This window comes from Nuphar pumila, chromosome 1 (genome assembly GCF_984573655.1).
Source record: "Nuphar pumila chromosome 1, dmNupPumi1.hap1.1, whole genome shotgun sequence".
NCBI lineage: Eukaryota > Viridiplantae > Streptophyta > Magnoliopsida > Nymphaeales > Nymphaeaceae > Nuphar > Nuphar pumila.
This window is the reverse complement of record NC_143249.1, coordinates 48,334,862-48,358,223: the sequence shown is the minus strand read 5'-3', so window position 1 is coordinate 48,358,223 and position 23,362 is coordinate 48,334,862. Positions and strand designations below refer to the sequence as shown.

The following is a 23,362-nucleotide window of genomic DNA, read 5'->3' as shown; positions in this document are numbered from 1 at the left end:
ATCTTTTCCTGTTGATCAACCAAAAGGATGTAAGAAATGTCCTCGATATGATCAATAAAAGAAATATTCAATGATGTTGAAAAGCCAAGAGTGATTTGCTATTGATCATGGCTATGACGCATGTTTTAAGACGACTTTCTGACAATCAGGCAGTGGAAATATCTTGAGCTATAAAAAGAATCCACTCAACCCATCCCTTCTCATTTTCGTTTAAAAGTTGCAATCAAATATCCGCAAAAGGGATCTCTCAATTGTCGTCAAGATGAAGGCGAATTAAGCGAGTAGACCCCCGGGGCCAAAGAAGATTTGAAACATCTCCAAGATGACGGAGTTTGTGACGGATCCTTCCAGGGAAAGTTCAGATCACCGTCGAGATGAAGGCGAGTGTGATGAACCTACCAACAAACCCTAAAAGATATTTGATTTCTGCTATCGTCTAAAGACCTTTTGAGCCAGTGAGATCAATAGAACCCCTGAGATGAAAGAAGGATCGGAGCATCTCCAAGATGAAGGAGTTTGTGACGTGCCCTTCCCTGAAAAAAGAGAAAAAGTTAGGACATCCAAATGAAGGATGATAAGAAAAACCCGAGAAAGCCCAATGACTCAAAAGAGTGCAAAAAGATCATTGTGGGAAAAACACCCGGATATCAAACTGCCGAAGCTGCCAGAAGTCATCTTTTCTCGTGCAAAATTCTTTTATCAATATCTCTTCATTTCTCGCTTTTATGAAATTAAGAATATTTCTTCTATTCTCATATCAGGGAAATGGATAGCTTCCTTGAAGAAAATCATCAGTGCTAAAAATTTGAATCTGACTCTTAGAATTGAGGAGTTAACCTCATTTGGGGGAAATACTCTAGGTAAAAGAGGGCATATCTTTTGCACATACATGCACATTTCCAAGCATTTGAATCAGCTATAATTTTATCCTATTGGCAAAATTTCTCTAGCCATTTCAAGAATGAAATAAACATTCAATATCCATTTTGATGCAACTTAGCGTTGTCTATATCTTCCAGAAGAGTTGCCTCATCCAGTGGAAGCATCTCTTCCTGTCCCATCACGGTTTTCTCATTAAAAGAATTCCGTAGGGACGACCCACTCAGGATAAGGGTTAAACCTGAACCATTTGCAAAAGATTCTTTGATTTCAAAAGCTATTTCAGTCTCAGCAATGAGGCGCACCATTTCTTCTCCCTTTTCAAAGCTTTAGGGAACCCTATATTTCCTCCTTTCACAAAAACCCCTATCGCATTTGTTCGTCCAAATTCCGAAGGTCCCATCGTGCTTTCTCCATTTTGAGAAACCCATATGGTAGATTTCCTATCCAGATTAAGAGTTAACCTGGAACCTCGCTTCGCGAGGTATCTTCCTTGCAGGTTTGGGTTAAACCTGAGTCACATTCTAATAAGATTCCTCGTTTTTGAAGAGATGTTTTCTTCCAGTCCCACCATAATTCTTCCCATCAAGGGACCCATGCTTCATATATTACTCCAAGAAAGGATCATACCCAAGCTTCATTTTCACGAGGCCTCCTCCAAAATGTCCCATCAAGGTCCTTGTGTATTTCTTTCCTCACTTCAAATTCATTTCTTGACATATCTTCGTCCCATCCAGGTTAAGGGCTAAACCTGAATCATTCCAAAAAGAGTATCTTGTCTCACCCATGAGACCTGATCAAAATTTTCATTTCCCACCATTTCAGAATTTTCACCTAAAAGTACCATCACGATTTCCTCGTTTTCTACTCGATCATATCATCTTCGAGGATTTCGTCTCCCCACAACCATTCAGGATAAGGTCTTTAACCTGAGAAGTCATATTTTCAAGATAATTCTTCCACACCCAGTTCAGATCTGCTGACTGGGGCATTTTCAAAATTTGGAGTGTTGTCTTTGCCACTAAGCTCGGCTCTCAACCGGCTTAGTAACAAAGAGGGGCATCTGTGAACACCCCAAATTTTTCAAAGTCTTGTAAAAATGACCCTTTTGCCCCTAACCCCGTTTTTTTGAGAAAATCAAGTTATTTCTTCAGATTTTTGGATTAGATTCCACATTGACATATTCAAAATCAACTTCGGGTCTGAACTCAGTATTTTAAATCAAAATCTGAGCCCCGTTGTCCGATTTCCAAAATAAAAGCACAAAAATACCAAAAAATGATTTTGAAAGGCTCGGGCGGCTCATCCGGCACTCTGTTGGATCCTCGACCCTATATTTCTCAATTTGAGGTTGTAAACCTCGAATATTTCTCAAAAATCCGGACATAAATCCACTTTCTGAAGAAATCTTTCTCAAAAAGTCGCCTTGAGTTCTCAGAAAAACCCTCTTTTGTAAATATTTTACAAAAACACAAAAAATTAGTTTTAATTTTCGTTTTCTCGTAAAACTTTAGGATTTCATTCTAAAAATACAAAAAAATAGAAAAATAACATAAAAACCAAAAAATCGAGAAAAGCCACAAAAAAAACGGGTGATTTTCAAGCTTTTGAAGCCATTTTTTTTTTTGCCAAAAACCTCACTTCTTAAACCATCTTTTTAAAAAAAAAAAAATTTTTTTTTGAAAAGGAAACCCCCTTTTGGAAAAAAAGGAGGAATTCTAACAGACTCCTCCCGCATATCTTTCCTCTAGAAGCCTCCATCGCAGAGGGGTTCTCACCATCGTCCATCTTGAACAAACCTCGCTCCCCTCCGTCCTCCATCTCCAACGAACCATCTCCCCCTCTGGAGCCTTCCACGCCCTCCTTAAAAAGAGACCTCGGTCATCTTTGTAGGGGATCCCATTGCAATCCATCTACTTTCACGCAAGTCTCTCTGCAAGCTTCTAGCCGCCACCCATCTTTTCCTTTCCAGAAGATCATCCATCCTTCTTCCTCCACCCCCCTCGTCGGCATCCTTTCATCACAAAGCATCGGGTCTCCTGCCTCTCCATTATCATCCGTCATCAACTCCTCCTTTGAAGCATCCATCCCTCCTCTTTCTTCTGAACGACTCCCCTCAAGGCCACAGAAGAAGCTTCTTCTTCTTCTTGCAGAAGCTCTGCAGACCCAAGTTTATGCGCCTCGGATTTCCGCTGGTTTCTGAATCCCCATTTCATTCGGAACTTCTACAGCTCTGCAGGAGAACCGACCTCTGAAGCCTCCACAACTACGAGAGTTCAAATCGGCTCCGGCCCTCTGAAACCCCTGCGAATCTACAGGTAAGTAGCTATTTCGTTGTTCTTCTCCTAATGCTCTGTTGAAGCTCCTCTCCTATTTCCTTTCTTCCTCTATTCATGGTATTATCTCATTTTCATCCTTCTTCATTGTGATTTTTTTTTTTGAGGCACGAATGGAAGGGTCGACCTGCATATAACAGGATCGGCCCACTTATTGTTGCTACATCAATGGAGTAACCCAACTCCGACATCGGCTTTACTCCTTTCTTCTAAAGATCTCTTCATGTTTTATGTGATTCAGTATTTATTTATTATTTTTTTTTTTTTACTGTTTCTTGCAAATGATTTCCCCTTTTAGTGACATTGGATTACAAATTCGATTCATTCGGATTCATCATGTTTTAGAATTTATTGTGTTTGATGGTACATTCCATAAAATTCATGCCTAAGTCGTGGATTACCTCTTGATTTCAATGTATTGTTTTGATTCATCTGTGATATTTTCAAATTTAAATGTAGATCTGTGATTTTCTTTCAATCCAACATCTGCTCTTCGTTATCTATATGTGTTGTAAATATATCTGTCTTTAGTTGCTGAGCATGAGATATCTGGGTCCAGGACAGGAAATTCCATAAAGTGATTGCTTGTTTTGATCTACTCGTGGATTTCATTTCACTAATTGTTAGATTGTTAAATCTGTCGATCCCTTTGATTGAAGTACTACAGTAAAAACCCACCGACCTGCTTTGCTAGTTCATGCTCAAAATCATCAATCCATACACATGGATCCATTTTATTAATTGGCATTTAAATCCTCTGTTATACTTGTTGGGTTCATGTACCTGGTCCATCCTCTCTCTTTTAGGTTCATTGATCCACCCATTCAGATCATCTTGATTAATATATTGATCACTGACTTAATCCCCTCCATCTATTTACCCAAGGGTTTTCATCCCTGGATCCTCTGGTAATCATCAAATCTGAAGAAGACTTCACAGGGAATCCTTAGAGAGACTATTAACAAATTCATCTTCTGGAGTCTGGGCTGACAATTGATGGGTTTATCAGGTGACAAAATGTTGATTTAAAGATGGGAATGCTTTATAAAAAAAAATTCTTTATTCATGTTAAAACGATAGCTGCCTGTAAGAACATCCATGCTGCTCGGGCAGAAGGTGAGTTAGAGGTGGAAGAATACTCTTTTAGACATGGATCTTCTGTCCATCGTCACAGGTATAAAAGCCTGCAAAAGGCACTGTTCATGGCTTATGACAGGGTTTGGATCTACTGAAGTTGATCACTGAAGTCGATTGACCTTATTGCAAAAAAATCGTTTGGTTTTGAGGTTTTTATAAAATTGGTCTGTATGAAGTTTGTTTTGTTGACATGAAATGCCTGGATCAGTGTACAAGATAGTAACTGGCAAACTTGTTTATGCTTCAATTGCTTACTGTTGCATTTTCGTGATGCTCATCTGCTTTGAGAATTGATTTTCTTAGGTGCACCATTTATCCTCAGGTGATTTTGTTTTGGGTATCAGATTTTAATGCTCCTCTCTTATATTCTTAAGTTGGGCTGGAAGGCTGGTGCTTAATAACTCACAGATCAGGTGGGTGCCCAAGTATTTTACCAAGCACTCAGATATGGTGATTTTCTGTATGTTGTATGTTACAAAAGATCGTTGGCTGCAAGCGGTAGTGATTTTCTGTATATTGTCACTTTGTGTGGCCCGAATATTCTGTAAAGTACTCGTCCTGATCACCTAACCACTTCTCACCACCATTTCACAGGTTTTTCACCCAGCATGTGTTACTTAATTTACCATATAACAATATTATGTCTAATCCCTCTAATCACCTGTAACTATTTTTCCCATATAGCAGCCATACCACTCTCCCCTGTCACAAAACTGTTCTTTCATGAAAGATAATATCGTGGCTGCTTTTTCCACTTCACTGCAAGACATGCAGACATTCACTATCAGGTTCTAATCTCCTGAAAACTTTTGAACTAATATCTTCTACAGTAGACTTCTATGTCCCCCCCCCAGATTTGGGATGGGTTTCTGTGTACAATGTGGCATCAGATCCACACATAGCCCATGGTGATTCCTCTATACCCCTCATCTATGTTATCATTAATACCATCTAGCCTGTAGTAACCATATAGTTTCCAACGACCGTGTGTTGCCCAGCTGCAACCTCTACATAGGTGGACATTAACTTCAAAGATATCAGCCGGACCCCCACTGCAATAGTCACTGGTAAGTTGGGCCCTGTATGGGTATTGTTTCACCCACAGTAATCTCCACAACAGTACACCGTTGCACGTCACCACTACTGGTAACAACACCCATTTTGCCCATTAGACCCACTTTCATCACACAGCATTCATGTAGTCACTTACCTCTTCTAATCTTAAAATCGGTCCAGCTGATACAGCAACTCACTTAATACACATCACCTATCCCACTGCATTTTAGCTACCCTTGAAGCGGTTACCTACAGTATTCCACCTCTCTTGTTACCTGGACACTTGTCAATACCCACATCCCCTATACCCCATTACAGGATATATATATCATATCTACTTTCTGCAAGTAGCAGAATATTTCCTGTGCATTTAGGTGTCTTATTTTCTATGTCCCCTCTCACTACCCTTCATTTCCCACTTCACTATGACTCCATCACCTACTGTGCACAGCACCATAAACACTTCACAAACAGCCATAGCATCACTATATTTTGCTCCTAACTACTATTTTTTTTTTTCATGCACAGTGTTCCTGCATTTATATCACACTTTCACTATGATCCATTTCCAGCACTCTTATCCATCTACACTAAGTATATGTTATATATATACACGTATATATGTATATATACATATATCTATATATCTGTGTGTATGTATTCATATGTATGTAAATATGTATAAACTCTCATATACATACATATATATATATATAAGGATACATGCCATCTCTTTCATCCTTTGTATCATACATATCTTAACATATGACCCCTTTTACTATTTGATTTCCATATATATATATATGATTTTCTTTTTCTTTTCATTACTAACCCGGTTGTTTTTCAGGAATTATGGAAGATATCATTATTTGGGGTTGTAAACTTGATTTTACCCATTGTAATAGCTAGAGTTTAATGAAAATTTACATTTCTTGCTTTAGGTAGAATGAATGAGCATTATAGAATACCATGAATTGTTTATTCCATGCATTTTCCTTTATTTCTCAAATTCTCATAATGGTGAAACACGAATGGCACGTGCACCATTTCATAAAAGATAAGTTAATTCTAAGTTGATGATTTACACCAACGGCCATAGTCGGGGTGTAAACAAGACTTAGTATTCTTATCTTTTATGAAATAACACTGGATCCTCTTTAAAAAATCATCATATTCTTCAAATATTTTACCTTTTATCAGAGTTTAACTTAGAGTTAATTCAATATATATACCAATGGCCATAGTCAGGGTATATTGAGAGTTAATTCCATTCTAAATTCTATAAAAGCACAAAAAAATGTGTTTCATTCTTCACTAGAATTTTAATATAGATTACTATATAATACATTCAATGACCATAGTCAAGGATGTTTATATTTTCAATCTTATTTTAATTCATTTAAAGAATGAAATAGCTTTTCAAATTCCAATTTCAAAATTATTCAAATTCATTCATCATATAGGATAGAATTGCATCATATTTTCAAAAACTTTCTTTTTCAAAAACTCCAAGTGATGTTAATATCTTCTTCAATCTATCTTCGATCCTTATCAAATCCAATTCATCCTTTTCATTTTCAAAATTCAATTTCATTTTTAATCTCAAAGTTCAATTTAACTTTGAGATTTCAAAGTCATTTTATTCAAATTCAAATCAAATTTCAAAGTTCAAATTGACTTTGAAATTCCAAATTCATTTTATATTCATATTTTCAATCAAAATCAAAGTTCAAATTAACTTTGAGATTCTGGATTCATTTTCAGAATTTAATTACAAATCCATTTTAGGACCTAGGATTCAACACTCATCTCAGACTCCAGATCCAATTCCTCCTCAGGATCCAGACTCCGATTTTTGGATCTTAGACTTCTGGTCCAAATTCCATCTTAGGGTCCAGAGCCCAACTCTACATTGGATCTCAGACTTCAGATCCAAATTTATCTTAGGATCCAGACTCAAACTCAACTTTGGATCTCAGACTTCAGATCCAAATCCACTCTAGGATCCAGAACCCAATTCTATTGTGGATCTCAGATTTCATATCCAATTCCATCTTAGGATCCAGGATCCAATTCTACTTTGGATCTCAAACTTCAGATCCAATTCCATATTAGGATCCAGAGTCCAATTCTATTTTCATATCCAAAAACCATCTTGGATTCAAAACCTTGAATCCAATTCCATTCCAAAAATTCCAGATTCAAATCCCATCTTGAATCCCATATTTTAAAATCAACTTCTCAAACCAATTCCATTTCATTCAGATTTCAAGATCAAGTTCCCATTTCGGATCCTAAATCCAAAAATTCAACTTTGAACCTTATCTTGGACTCAAATTTTATCTTGAAAATCCAACTTTTAAATCAATTCCATTTTTCAAATTTTGATCAAAATTCCCAATTCTATCTTTCCTTCTGATTCAATTCCATTTTTTTCTAAATTCAAAGTCCATTTATGACTTTGAAAATTCCTTTTATCTCAAAACTTCAAAAAATCATTTTTCCAAATCCAGATTCATATTCTCAAGCTCTTGATTATTCTAAAAACTTAGAACTTTTAATCTTAAGTTCTAAGTTAGGAATCATTTTCTTCACTTTATCAATTTCACTTGGAAAATTTTCAAAACATTTTCAAAAGGAGCATACATCTTTGCATTTGCACAAGCATGATTCATTGTGCATTTAGATTTAGGATAAACACTGAGATAAATTCTTTGCAAAGCAAAAGGCATAAAACTCGACCCTTGGTTCGATTACCCCTGGTAAAGGCGCCAGGAACGGTCGAACCTCGTACCGACGAGCGGATCCCGTCTCCCGATTTTTCCCGCAAATATTTCAAAAACGGAGGTGAGTTATTTCAAAATATTTTTCAAAATTAAGGTCAAGTGAGACCCGCAAAAGAGTTCCTCTTCTCTTCTCTTCTTTCTCTTCTCTCTTTCTTTCCGTCTTTTATCTTTCTCCCTTCAAAAAGGAGGAAAATAAGAGGTAGGAAAGGAAAAGAGAAGGAAGAGAGAGAACATTATGAGAGGAAAAATTTTGCGATGATCACATATTCCTATTCCTATTTATTCCTGTATACCAAATCTTATATCCCCAAGATTCTATCACTTTTGCTTTCTCACCTACCCATTTAGTCTCTTGTAGACATAAAATATCAATCTTTCTCCTACACATAACATCTACTAAGTCTACCAACTTACCAGTTAAAGATCCTATGTTCCAAGTGGCTAACTTAATTTTATAGTCTTGGACTAACTTCTTTACCCCCACCAGTCCAACAAAGTGAGGGAACCCTTGCCTATTTGACACCACACCCGGGCGCCGGTGTGACGCGTCGCTTCCGGGCGACGACCTAGCAACCCTTGCCCATTTATCACTGCCTCCGGGCCTATAGAGTACAACGCGTCACTCAGTAGGGAACGCTCCAACAAAATTCTCATATTGGTTCATATTCATAGGGTATGACTAAGTTTTTATGCTGGCTATCACAGGCCTACCGCAACCCTCCTCCTTTATCCGGGATGGGACCGACAGTGTATACAAAGACATTACAATAGAAAGATAAAAACAAACTAGTGGACAAAGGTTATACGTATATAAAAGTGCCTCGCTTCTCGCTTCCTAAAATTTTGGAAGTGATTCGCCTCCCGCTTCCTCAATTGACAACTCTGTTTATCTCTCTCTCAGACACAGACACACACATTCACCAAACATGAATTTTGTTATATAATTTCTATTTATTGAGATCAGTGTTATCAAAAGTGCGCCTTGAGGTGCAAAAGGCACGCCTCGCCTTGAGGCGCGACCCTCTGTGCCTCAAGGCGCAAATTTTTTTTTTTTTACAACAAAATTTCAGAGACATGATCAACAAAGTTTTTGTAGGTTAATCTCATATATTTTCCAGTTATTTCAGTTATGTAATAAGTTTATTAATATATTACTATATTTTAACTTTTGTTGATTAATCTCGTATATTTTTCAGTTATTTCAGTCATGTAATTAGTTTCTTAATATATTTTAACTTTTGTTGGTTAATCTCATATATTTTTCAGTTATGTAATCAGTTTTTTAGTTAATTTTATATGTTAATCTCATATTTTTTAGAATAATCTCATATATTTTAACTTTTGTAGGTTAATCTCATATATTTTTCAATTATTTCAGTTATGTAATCAGTTTCTTAGTATATTTTAACTTTTGTTGGTTAATCTCATATTTTCCAGTTATGTAATCAGTTTTTAGTTACTTTTATATGTTAATCTCACATTTTTAGAATAATCTCATATATTTTAACTTTTGTAGGTTAATCTTATATATTTTCCAGTTATTTCAGTTATGTAATCATTTTCTTAGTATATTTTAACTTTTTTTTTGTTAATCTCATATATTTTCCAGTTATGTAATCAGTTTTTTAGTTACTTTTATATGTTAATCTCATATTTTTTAGAATAATCTCATATATTTAAACTTTTGTTGATTAATCTCATATATTTTTCAGTTATGTAATCGGTTTCTTAGTATATTTTATCTTTTGTTGGTTAATCTCATATATTTTCCAGTTATGTAATCATTTTTTTAGTTACTTTTATATGTTAATCTCATATTTTTTAGAATAATCTCATATATTTTCCAGTTATTTCTGTTACGTAATCAGCTTCTTAGTAAATTTTAACTTTTTTTGGTTAATCTCATATATTTTTCAGTTATATAATCAGTTTTTAGTTACTTTTATATGTTAATCTCATATTTTTTACTACTTATTTGAGATTTTCTATTTTTTATTGGTCGTTATTTCATCAATAAAGCATTTCTTTATTTATTTGTATTTTTAGATATTTTTGTATAATTTTTTTAAAGTTTTCAAAAAAAAAATTTGAGGCTTACGCTTTACGCCTAGAGGCTTGCCCTTCGCCTCGGTTTTTGGTGGAGTGCCTCGCTACGCCTCAACGCTTTTCACAACACTGATTGAGATATCTATATATATTATATATATTTTTTTACTTTTTATTCTATATATCTCATGAGTTTCCTGATTTTTCCCATTTTTTTTCAAAATCTTGTGATATCTTCTCTTGATGAGAAAAATCCGAGAATGACTTTGTGACTATGGTCTTTGGTTAGTCACATTTTGACAAGTGCTCCTTGTAATGAAAAGAGGCGGAAGCTCCAATGGAGTAAAAATCACTCTTTAAGAGTGACCTCAAGAGCCAAGAACACAAACACTAAAAGTGCACACACAAAACTCTCAAGAGTAGAAAATGACTTAAAGTCATAAGTTGATTTGATTGAAGAAAGGAAGAGAAGGGTGAAAACCCAATGCTTACAAGAGGAGAATACCTCCTCTATTTATAGAGGAGGGAGGCTCAAAGAAGGGACCACAAGGGGCTCCCTTGTAGTCGTTGGGAGCCCCAACGGTCATAAATCTGACCGTTGGGGCCCCAACGACTACAAGTGTGGGGCCCTTGTGGTCTTACAAAAAGGGGAAAAATGAAAAAGAAAAAAAGTAAAAAGAAAAAGAGAGAAAGAAAAAAAGTAAAAAAGAAAAGATACATTGTGGTTTTACAAGAATACCCCTATCGGGTATTTCACTAAAAAGGAAACTGATATATACTTATATATATACGAATGTATATATATATATATAAGTATATGTATATATATATATATATACATATTTTAACACGCCCCCTCAAACTTTACGGGGAGAAGACCAAAAGTTTGCTAAGAAGAAACATAAATCGTAGAGTTGGGAGCGCCTTGGTGAAGAAGTCAGCTAGTTGATACTCTGAAGTAACATATGGTAATGAGATAGTCCCTCTGAGATATTCGTCTTGAACATAATGGCAATCCATTTCGATATGCTTGGTCTGCTCATGAAAGGTGTGATTGCTGGCAATGTATATCGCACTTTTGTTATCACAGCAGAGCTTGGTGGGAGTGGAAATGGGGACGCCCATGTCACCAAGGAGACTCCTGAGCCATACGATTTCCATAGTTGTCATTGTCATGGCCCGATATTCAGCTTCAGTGGATGACAGTGAAACCTTCTGCTGCTTCTTGCATCTCCACGAAATGAGGGATTCACCTAAAAAAATACAAAGACCTGTTATTGAGATACGATCATTGGGATTTCCTCCCCAGCCAGCATCAGTAAAAGCAGTTAAGTCAAGAGATGAGGAAGAGGATAAGAAGAGTCCTTTGGATATAGTATTTTTGATATATCGCACAATTCTCATTACAGCCGCCATATGAACCGAAGTAGGTGCATGCTGAAACTGGCTTGCTGCATGAACCGCATGAGTTATATCTGGACGTGTGATGGATAGATAGGTGAGAGATCCGATTAATTGACGGTAGGGGGTTGGATCCTCAAGAAGAACAGCATCTCCAAGTCTCAGTTTCGCATTAATAACTTCGGGAGTCTCAACTTTCTTTTCATCAGATATTCCTGATTTGGTACAAATTTCTGCAGCTAATTTCATTTGAGATAGGATGTATCTTCGCGGGGAATAACCTACTTCAATCCCTAAAAAATATCTCAAATATCCAAGATCAGACATATCAAAAGTTTCTTTTAACATAGACTTTACATCATTTACTCCATTTCTGTCATTCCCAGTGATGATCATATCATCAACATACAGTAGAAGCATAATAATGGAGTCACCTGTTCTTTTAACAAAAATAACAGTGTCAGTATAGCAAGAAGAAAATCCTAAATTGATTAATACATTACTAAACCTATCATACCAAGCTTTAGGAGCTTGCTTAAGTCCATATAAAGCCTTTTTTAATTTCAAAATTTTTCCATTTAAATTCATACCTGGAGGCGGTTCCATATAAACTTCTTCATTTAAATTACCATTCAAAAAGGCATTTTTGACATCAAGTTGAAAGATAGGTCATTTTTTAACAGAGGCTATAGCAATAAGAGCTCGAACACTAGTCATTCGAGCAACTTGGGCAAAAGTTTCATCATAATCTACCCCATACTCTTGGGCATATCCTTTGGCTACCAACCTAGCCTTATATCTTTCCAATGAACCATCACTCTTAGTTTTTACTTTAAAAACTCATCTACATCCAATGGGTTTCTTGTCATTGGGAGGATCAATGATTTCCCAAGTTTGCGCCTTTTTAAGAGCATTAAGTTCTAGTTCCATAGCTTCATTCCAATGAGCATATTGTTTAGCATCATTGTAATGAGATGGTTCATGAAAGAAGTGAAGAGCAAGTAGGCATGCTCAAAAGTTAGGAGAAAAAGAATCATAAGAAACAAATCTATTGGGTATTTTGGAAATCCGACTTGATTTTCTTTGAGGGGTCTCTTCGATTGACTCACTTTGAGAAAATTTTTCAAGGGCACAAGGAGGATTTCTTTCATTCCTTCTAGAGTAGACTTGTATTTGTCTTGAAACATTTTCTTCTAAGTTTTGATCATCATTTGGATGTTCAAAATGATTTTCACCAAGGGGTTCACTAGGATCAATATGATCATCTATGATGTTTTCTTGAGGCAATAAGTCATAAAAAAGAATAATCAATATTTTCATTTGGTTGGTGCGAAAAACCATTTTCTTCTTCTAGGAATGTGACATCTTTTTGAGATATAAAGTTTGTTTTTGAGTATGTCAAAACATCTATAACCTTTTTGTTTTTCGCCATATCCCAAGAAAATACATTCAATAGCCCTAGGAGAAAGTTTATCATTTTTGTGAGTTAGAACAAAGCATTTACATCAAAAAATCCTTAGTCTTTTATAATCGGGAGACATATTGTAAAGTTTTTTAAATGGAGAAAGATTTTTCAAAGAGGATGAAGGGGTTCTATTGATAAGATACGTTGAGGTTAGAACCGCTTCGGCCCAAAAGGATTTTGGGATATTTTTTGAAATTAATAACGTTCTTGTAGTTTCTATTATGTGTCTATGCTTTCTTTCCGCAAGACCATTTTGTTGCGGAGTGTTGAGACAAGAACGTTGATGACAAATTTCATTTTCTTTTAAATAGCTTTGAAATTCATTTGACATATATTCGCCTCCCCAATCGGACCTAAGAATAGATAGATTTCCCCAAAATTGATTTTTAACCATTGCATGAAATTCTTTAAAGAAGGTGAAAACTTCGGATTTGCGACTTAGGAAGTAAATCCACGTGAATCGAGTGAAGTCATCAATAAAGACCACATAATACGAAAATCCTCCTTTAGACAAAATAGGGGAAGGTCCTCACACATCGGAATGAACAAGTTCAAATGGTCGAGTGGTAAAGTAACTTCTTTGAGGAAATGGAGTAGCTTTAGATTTCCCAAAAATGCAATCTTTACAAGTCATGTGATTGTCTTTACAAGTATTGTTCAAAAACGGAAAAAGAGACATTTTTACAAAATTTGGATGACCAAGTCTCTCATGCCAAATTCCAATACTTTTGTCTTTTACAAGATTGCAAGATGATTTAGATGGAAGAGTCAAAAAATCCATAAAATAGAGATCACCCTTTCTATGGCCTTGCCCAATCAGCTTCCCTGACTGGAGATCCTGCACGGTGCAATCTTTAGGTGAGAAAGAGACTTGACATCCATGATCGGTGATTTGAGAAACAGAAAAAAGATTTAAATTAATTTTTGGAACGATTCTTACTTTAGGAACGGAAAAATTTTGAGAATTTTTAAAATCAAGCGTTCCAATACTTTCAATTTTCAATGATGTTCCATCGGCCGTTGAAACATAAGAGGATATGGGTTCGGAAAAAACATTTGAAAGAGAGTTTTTATGAGATGTCATATGAAAAGAAGCACCAGAGTCTAGTATCCACATACCTGGAGGTGATGAAGAATAGGCGATGGCGGCTCCGGATGTTGAGGAAGAAGTCTTGAGAAGATGTTGAAGAACTTCAGAGATATGATTAACAGTCTCTTTGATATCTCCCTCTTTGGCATTTTCTTCTTCCTTCTTTGGAGAATTTTCTCCAACCGTGGTTACTTTTCCTTTATGTTTGGGACAAATCGGTTTAATGTGTCCCGGTTCATTACAATAATGACGTATTATTCCCTTTCTAGGCCCATTACTATTTTTGTTAAAGTGAGGATGTCTATAGACTTTAACATTTGATCCGGGCCTAATAACGACCAAAACTTCATCATTCTTAATGCTTAAGCCAAGTTGAGTTTCCTCTTGGCATATTTCGGCGAGGGCATCTTCAATAGGTAAGGCTTTGCTTCTATGGAGAAGAGATGCCCTAACTTGTTCAAATTTCGGACGAAGACCATGAAGAAATTGAAAGAAGTGCTCCTTTTCAATTTGTTCCCTTCTTAATTCAATATCTTCCGGAGCCACCCATTTAGGCTCAAGAAGAGCAAGTTCATCCCAAAGAGGGGTTAGAGAGCTAAAATAGTCCCGGACACTCATATCCATTTGTTTGGTGGAACAGATTTTTTCTTGACAAAAAAATTGTCGAGCAAGATCCTTTTGGGTATACATACCCTTAAGGAAAAACCATGCCTCATTGGCCCTTCTAAATTTGGCAATATTAACACAATTTTTAAGGTCAACATTGTTCATAAACCATGCCAAAATTTTGGCATGGTTACTTTCCCAATCCTCAACTTTGGATTGATGGTCATTGATAGCTTTGATGCGCTCATCGCTATCTAAAGCTTTTTCAATCTCATTTTCGATTTTAGTGAGAACAAGAGAGGGTTCGGGAGTAGTTCCCATAACAAAACCCCAAAGTTTCTTACCTCTCAGATGATTTTCTATCGCGGAGGCCCACATGAGATAGTTGAACCCATTTAGCTTAAAGGAAAGCTCCACTTTAGAATCACGTTACATCGGCACTAAATCCTTCTTAAAATTTGAGAGGCACACGTTCCAAGATAATAAAGAGAAGCCCAATCACCAACCGAGCTCTGATACCATGTAATGAAAAGAGGCGGAAGCTCCAATGGAGTAAAAATCACTCTTTAAGAGTGACCTCAAGAGCCAAGAACACAAACACTAAAAGTGCACACACAAAACTCTCAAGAGTAGAAAATGACTTAAAGTCATAAGTTGGATTGATTGAAGAAAGGAAGAGAAGGGTGAAAACCCAATGCTTACAAGAGGAGAATACCTCCTCTATTTATAGAGGAGGGAGGCTCAAAGAAGGGACCACAAGGGGCTCCCTTGTAGTCGTTGGGAGCCCCAACGGTCATAAATCTGACCGTTGGGACCCCAACGACTACAAGTGTGGGGCCCTTGTGGTCTTACAAAAAGGGGAAAAATGAAAAAGAAAAAAAGTAAAAAGAAAAAGAGAGAAAGAAAAAAAGTAAAAAAGAAAAGATACATTGTGGTTTTACAAGAATACCCCTATCGGGTATTTCACTAAAAAGGAAACTGTATATATATACATATATATATATACGAATGTATATATATATATATATATAAGTATATGTATATATATATACATATTTTAACACTCCTCGCATAAATAAATTCCATTTATGTAATGACTAAAGCCGAGGTAGATGCTATCTAGATCCATCTTTTTGTATGCTTTCTGTTGTTCATCAAATATTTTAAAAACATGGTTGAACTTGAACATCATGTGCAAAATGCTCTAAGGTTATGTGATCTTGCCAATTCTGCCATTCGCATCTCCAAGTCCACGAGTATGTGGTTGTCATGAAGTATCTTAATATAGTTACTGGGACTTTTGGATATTGCTATCTTCGGCTCCATTACATTTTTATGCAGAGGAAGCAGCTTTTCCAACTCATTGGAAGAGAACATATATTTTGAGTTCTTGCAAATGGACTGTGGTCATTAGTTTGGTTACACCTTTTTGTATGATGCAGTTACATTTCAGCAATGCTGGAGGCAGGGATTGAACCAAATTTACAAAATGCAGTTTCTTCAGGTTGGCCTGCTTCACTACATTTAATAGGCAAGGTATGTTTGATGACCATTTTTTTCCTCAAAGCATTATATATATATATATATATATATATATATAGAGAGAGAGAGAGAGAGAGAGAGAGAGAGAGAGAGAGAGAGAGAGAGAGAGAGAGGTGCTTGAACATACATGATGATACATGCTTGATGGGGTTTTCAGGTTTTTTTTGTTCTATTTTTAAATTCTGACCAGACAGATGTGATGTATGTACTTGATTTTATAGGGATCAGCTCTTGAAGTGTTCGATTCCGACACATGGGTGGGTTTTTATAAGGTTCGAAAAATCAACGGTCCAAAATCTTTGTAAATTTTTGAGGCTCCAAATATCATTTTTTTCATCGAAAACACATAATCTAGGTGTGGATTCCTCGTAAATCGACCATGCCCAACACATTTATGGGGTCGGAACTGCGAAAAAAACCACAGAAGAGCAGAAAAAACCATCAAGCACGTATCGTCAAGCACCTACACACTACTATATATATATATAAAGACTCACATACATAAGATATGCACAACTGCATAGATACAGATATAAACACGTAGATGTAGACTTGCATGAATACATACATATGCATATTCATTAGCATTTTGTTGTGCAAGTTAACGTCTTTATACAAACAAAAAAGGGCATAAATTTATCAATATTATGTAGTTTAAAGCTTGGATGGTTGTATATGTTTTTGAAAGATGAATATGTTATATGTGTAATTATTTCCAAAATAATTCTGTTACGCTTTAGTTACTGAATATGGTTTTGGATGAATAATATAGGGAAAGAAATGGTCTCTGTTGAATTGTATGAGTCAATGGTCTTACTGAGCCTGTTATTCTTGAATTTTTTGCATTTTGTGGTATTTCTTAAGGTTGTTTCCCTGTTTAGCTAATTTCCTACCGTACTTTTATATGGGTATCTCCCTTAGTATGTCTTGTAGTTGTAGAGTTAGAGAAGATTCAGATTGTTGTGACAGCCATTTTCAGCCATGTCACAACACTTCACTTAGCATGTGTATCTCGTACCGACACAACACAACACTCAGACACTTCAAGGGCACAATACGTCACTTCATCAACATAGTTGAACCAGTCTCACGTACAATCAACAGTGTCATTAACTTTATCTATTTTCTTGTATGATCTTATATACTTATTTTATATTCACTTGATTTATTTCTTTTAAAATTTGTCATCAATTACAATATATTTCAATTTCATCTTAGTTTCATTATTTGATGTTCCTAATTGTAGTAATTTTAAATTGTTGTTTTATACACACACCCACACACTTTCATAAATCTATGTGTGTGTACGGCCATGTCCCCATGTCCTAATTTTTGAAAATGATCATATTGTACTAAGCGTATCCACATTGTCCCGCACCTGCATCCATATCCATGTGACAGATTTTCAGGCATCACCTTCTTTCTTAATTTCAATGGTCTCGATTTCATGATTATAACCTATTTGAAGTGAAGGTTAATGCAGTAGTTAGATACCTTATGCAATGAATAACCGTTCCAGTGATCCCATCAATTTGATTTTGTATATTTTTAATTTGTTAGAGATCTGATAAGCAGTGCGTTTGAACAAAGTGGAACTTGTTGCTGATCTGTGAAGAATTTCTACTGTTAGGAGCATGTTTTGTAGAAGTGTTAAGAGGCAAGCAACAATTGTATAGAGAGGGCTCAAGGCTACAGAAAGAAAAGAAGCTGCTCTTAACCTATAGGGCTGTTAACAGATTGGTTTTGAATTATGTTCTGACATGCTCCATCCATGTTCGTCTTTTCAATTTTAAAGATTATGTTTCCTCAAAAAAGAGTTGGATATTCTTTTGGAGTTCTAGATATGATAATATTTGGATAGGATTTAATTTTTCTGTTAAAACTCATTGGGTCATTATATGTCCAAACAGGAAACAACACCATGCAGAAATATATTAGTAGTCTATGTGAATATTTAGGGAGTTTTCTGCCTTTTTCTAACTTTTTTTTGCCTTTTCTTGTCTGTGGTTGCTCCCTACGAGCATGGTTCTCTTTTAATTCATTCTTTAATTCTCTTATTCATTGAAAAACTCTAATGTGAGAATTGTTATCAACAAGTATAGTAAATAGGAGTTATTTTCTTCATTCTTCACTTTATCTCTTTTAGCTATGTTTGTAAATCAATATGCTATGGCTATTTCTGCCAAAGAGGAGAGAACCTTGATTTGTGAGCACATCTGATGGTTATATTTAAGGTTGAAGACATCAGATAAGAAGAGATTAATGGATGATCCTCTGAGGGCTGACATAAACAATCACTGGAATGAAGGGGTATTCTTCGGGATTGAAGTTTGGGTATTTTGCTTCCATTCGAGTAACTAAAAATGAGATTCAAGGACAAATTACATGATTTCTGGAGCATCATTGAAAGAGTTTGGTTTTATTAGGGCAAGAGTTCTGTATCTTGGATTTTACTTTCCCGGGGCTTTTCTATTCTGAAAAAGACTTTCTCTTGGGCTATTCTTGATAGATTCTCTTAAGTTATCCTTTTACCACAGCAATGGGGGTTTTGACTCTTCTTGCAGTTTGTGTCATACATTTTGATGGCGTCCTGCTAATTTTTGTTGTTATTTCACAGGACATCTTGAGGTTTCATGCAGTTTACTGGCCAGCAATGCTGATGTCGGCTGGATTGAGTCTTCCAAAAATAGTTTTTGGTCATGGATTCCTGACAAAGGTAAATCTCTCCTCCAAAATAAATGTTTTCTTTACTCGATGCTTTATATGTGATCTTATTAACTTGTTTTTATGCAAACATGAATGTTGAAGTTGATTTAGACCTTCACAAAGCCTATTAGTCTGATTAACTAATTTTCCTGCACATCCATAAAAGTTGAAGCACCCATGCCTGCATATTTTCAAACATTACTACTGTGTTTAAGGTTTGTGTTCTAGGAATCTCATTCTTCCTGCGCTCACATACTTATTCCTTTGATTGGATTTCAAATGATGGATTACTATTGTTTACACAAAGTGCAGAGTTTCTTCCATGAGCACCACCACTCTCTGATAGTCAGAAACTTCATAGTTGAAAATACAGAATACAATTACTCTATGTTTGCCTTCGTGTGGATCGAATCATTTATCTGGAAGAAAGGATATGAAGCATTCGTGTTAATATTGATTTGTCATGCTATTATCATGATAAATCGGCAATAATTCCAAAATAAATAATCATGATTCTATTGTACTATAGGGTAACGAGATTCCACTGGATGGTCACGCTTCATCAAGAATGGTATCATGATATTTTCTTGGGAAATTCATTAAAAAGAAAACAAAAAACATCGTCTTTGTTCTTCATGAAAGCCATGGAACATATATTTGTTAGTCATGAACTTTATGACTGCTTTTTGTCTCATGTTTAACTTTAAAATCACATTGTTCCATGTAAAGTGTGTATATAATGCTGCTATTTTGATCGTGTAACACATCCATAATACCATCATGGAGATTGATGTTCTTGTTATGCTTTGTTTGGCTCTGGCCTTTCTCCTGTTAGTCATTGCTAAGTTTCTTGAGCCTTCAAGAGCTTTACATCATTTGCAATTCTGTACAGCTGCTTTAATTTTCAGTGAAATGCCTTAAGATAGCCCTGTTTGGCCTATATGAAGGTTGTTTGCAGCAGTGGATAACATTTATTAAAACAGCAGTGGTCAACTTTCATTGAATAACAAACAATGCTTGTCATTATTTACCTTTATTCATTTTCATATTGAAAATTTATAGGATGGTAAGAAGATGGGAAAATCTTTGGGAAACACACTTGAACCAAAAGATCTTGTGTCTAGGTTTGGGTCTGATGCAGTGAGGTACTTCTTCTTGAGAGAAGTGGAATTTGGAAATGATGGTGACTACTCAGAGGATCGGTTTATCAGCATCATCAATGCTAACCTTGCGAACACAATTGGTATGTTGGGGTCTCCTTTTAGAGCTGGTTCACATTGATATAAATAAAAATGACAGCCATGTAAAAGGATCCTTTAGACTTACCGTAGGAGTTGGCTATGCTGATGTAAGCATAATATATTTCTTTTACAGGCAATCTTCTTAATCGTACACTTGGGCTTTTGAAGAAGAATTGCAGATCTACTTTGGTGGTTGATTCTGCTGTTGCAGCTTTAGAAAATCCATTCAGAAAAACTGTAAAGGAACTGGTATTCTTTCTTCCTGGAGATTTTATTGTTTGGTCTATTTTATGCGTATAATGCAAGAAACCATTAGATTGACAAGCTAGAAGAATGAACCTCAGATTTTTCAAAGGATACACTATGTGAGACTTGTTCGGCATAATATTTGACATTTAGCAGATTGTCATAAACTGATCAAAAACTACCTAGACTATTATTCTTTTGTGGCAAATGTTATGAGCCTGGACATCCTCTTAACAGAAGCCATCTTCTTTTAATTTCCTGAAATTCAGGAATATAATATCGTTTTCTCTGCAATTTCTCTTTTCCAGGTAGACAAGGCAAGGATCCATTTTGAGAACTTGTCTTTATCGAGTGCTTGTGCCTCTATAGTGGATATTGGAAATGCTGGTAATTTGTATATAGATGAGCATGCACCATGGTCAAAATTCAAGGTCGGTGGTGCTAGTTCTGAAGAAGCTGCCAAGGTAAGGCTAACTTGTTAGTGTCTTAGTTTGCCAATCATCGTCAAGGCATGACACTTCTTTTCTATTGAATGGGTCTTGTTCCGTTTTCTTTAAGTGGGATTTATTGTGCCAAATAAAATGATTGAATGACTTCTATTTTGTATAATTGCACCCTGTATTATCTTTGATAAAAAGGGCAGGTGGTGATGGATCTTGAGATTCTTTTTGAAGGTTTATGTTTTGTTAAAAGATAAAGTTGATGGCAGCTCTTGTGGCCCCCCTCTAAATGCCAATGACGCACAGCCATTTATTGCAAATTTTCTGTATGCCTGGTTTCTCTGCATCTTTTTGTGATTTTCTGTAATTCCTCAGCATCCGCATGATTGCAGGACCTGGTTATCATATTGGAAGCAATGAGGATAATAGCAGTTGCCTTGTCACCAATCACTCCTGGCCTGTGTTTGCGCATATATTCACAGCTTGGTTACTCAAGGGATGAATTTGATGCAGTTACTTGGGTATCCCTCTCTCATATGTTATCCTTTCTCATCAAACCAGTCCTTTTCAACTGAAGCTGTTAGACATTCCTTTTTTCATTGAAGAAAATGCAACTAACAGCTTCAGACTAGCTAACAATGCTTCACCAGAGACAATAAACAACCCTTGGGAAAACTTATCATGTTGCTACCCGGCAAAACTGGTTAAATGATGCAACGCTTAGGAACTCAAATGTACTAGTCTATGGGGCATCCAGTTTTGTTCTTTCAAAAAGGAATCTTTCAGGAGAAAATATTTATGTTAAATTTACAAGAAATGTGCTTCTTTAAACAAAATAACTTATGGTAAATTTACTTCTTCTGTCATACAATTTGCTGGCTGCAACTCTTTTATGTTTTATTAAGTTTCTCGTTTGCAATCAAATGCAGAATGATACAGTTTGGGGAGGGTTGAAAGCGGGTCGGGTAATGGCAGAGCCTGCACCTATATTTGCAAGAATTGAGAACAAAAAGGAAGGAGATGATGAATGTCAGCTCCCAACAAAGGCACCAAAGGTGAAAAAAATACCACAAACTCAAGGGGCAGCACAGGCTCAAGCATATTAGAATAAACCAAATACATTCCATTGACCCTAAAATATTTTGTTATAGAGAGTGTGGCCTTACTAATTGCTTTTAGTTTTTGAAAAGTTTTCTCAGAGATAGAAAGCATGCGTGTAAAATTTCATGTATATAACGACTATTAGCAATGAAATATGTTGACATTTGTGGGTTTCTGCTATTTACTGAAATATAACATGGTTCTATGGCACACCATTGCTTTAGGAGGGTCTGCAGATCTTGATCAACCAACAACCTCATGGTCTATCGATTTAGATGACAGGATATCCTAATTGTGTGTTTACGGCATATTGGGATGGGTGTCGGCCTGGCATTGGATGGGCCGTTGAGTATCTGGATTGGGATGATCCTTGGTTCAGCCGTTCAGTCTATCTTACAGCCAAAACCGGAGTCCCATGACCTGGCTCTTCCCATCAGTAAAACTCAGGTCAACCAGTCCAGGCGTGATTCTTGCCCTTTTGGGTATGATATTTCTTCAATGAGACCCAATCTGGCCAGTGCCTAATCTTGATCACTTGGTTATGTCTGCCTGGTATATGTTATTACATGGGTACGGCTGGTACAATACGACTTGTTTTCTAAAAAGGGTTCAGAGTGCAACTGGGTTGTGTGTGTTGAATTGCATACATAATATTCATAATTTTGTTACAATATTACACTCAGTAGGTAGTGCTATATGTGTGGTCGAGAAGATAAATGGAACCACTCTACAGTCGATTACCTCACACTCCTTTGATTTGGTACTAACTATATTAAAATATGAACATATAGATCACTTATAAAAATACAATGTATACAGCATTTTTCATGTAGCACCAACCAAAATATCAATGTCGACATGGGATGCAGGGCGTCTTGAATTGCTCATGTTACATAAACCCCAACTTGATTACCATATGCAGAGGCTTGAGGGTAATACCTGGGCCAATTTGTTGGTGCTTTGGGCCTTCGCCCAGGCCTCTTGGACCACCCCAACATGATCAGAAATCCCTAAGGGTGCGTTTGAATACCTCGGATTTCAGATCTGAGGATCTGATGTGGCATAGGTATGCCGATGTGTTGGTGTGGCAGTGAAATCCAGGGTTTTGCAAACACTAGATCTCTCATCTGAGGCTACCTCAGATTTGAAATCCTCACTTTTGTGAGATATAGAAGAAAGTGCCATGGATTTGAAATCCGATGGGGAGGGGCCCGACTTCAAATCTGCAAATTTCAAATCCTTGGATCTGAGATCCAAGGCATTCAAACGCACCCCAATCATCTT

General features: G+C 36.2%; 1 protein-coding gene across 1 annotated transcript in view; it reads left to right on the top strand.

Moving 5' to 3' along the window:
- Positions 1–22,254, top strand: part of OVA1 (methionyl-tRNA synthetase / methionine-tRNA ligase / MetRS (cpMetRS)) — a 48,506-nt gene extending 26,252 nt beyond the window's left edge. The window contains exons 6-12 of the mRNA XM_089997874.1: positions 16,245–16,338; positions 18,962–19,060; positions 20,113–20,293; positions 20,425–20,540; positions 20,846–21,001; positions 21,370–21,498; positions 21,907–22,254. Coding sequence (XP_089854000.1) covers positions 16,245–16,338; positions 18,962–19,060; positions 20,113–20,293; positions 20,425–20,540; positions 20,846–21,001; positions 21,370–21,498; positions 21,907–22,083 — 952 coding nt within the window. The 3' untranslated portion in view covers positions 22,084–22,254. The remainder of the gene's footprint in view (positions 1–16,244; positions 16,339–18,961; positions 19,061–20,112; positions 20,294–20,424; positions 20,541–20,845; positions 21,002–21,369; positions 21,499–21,906) is intronic.
- Positions 22,255–23,362: the final 1,108 nt, after the last annotated feature.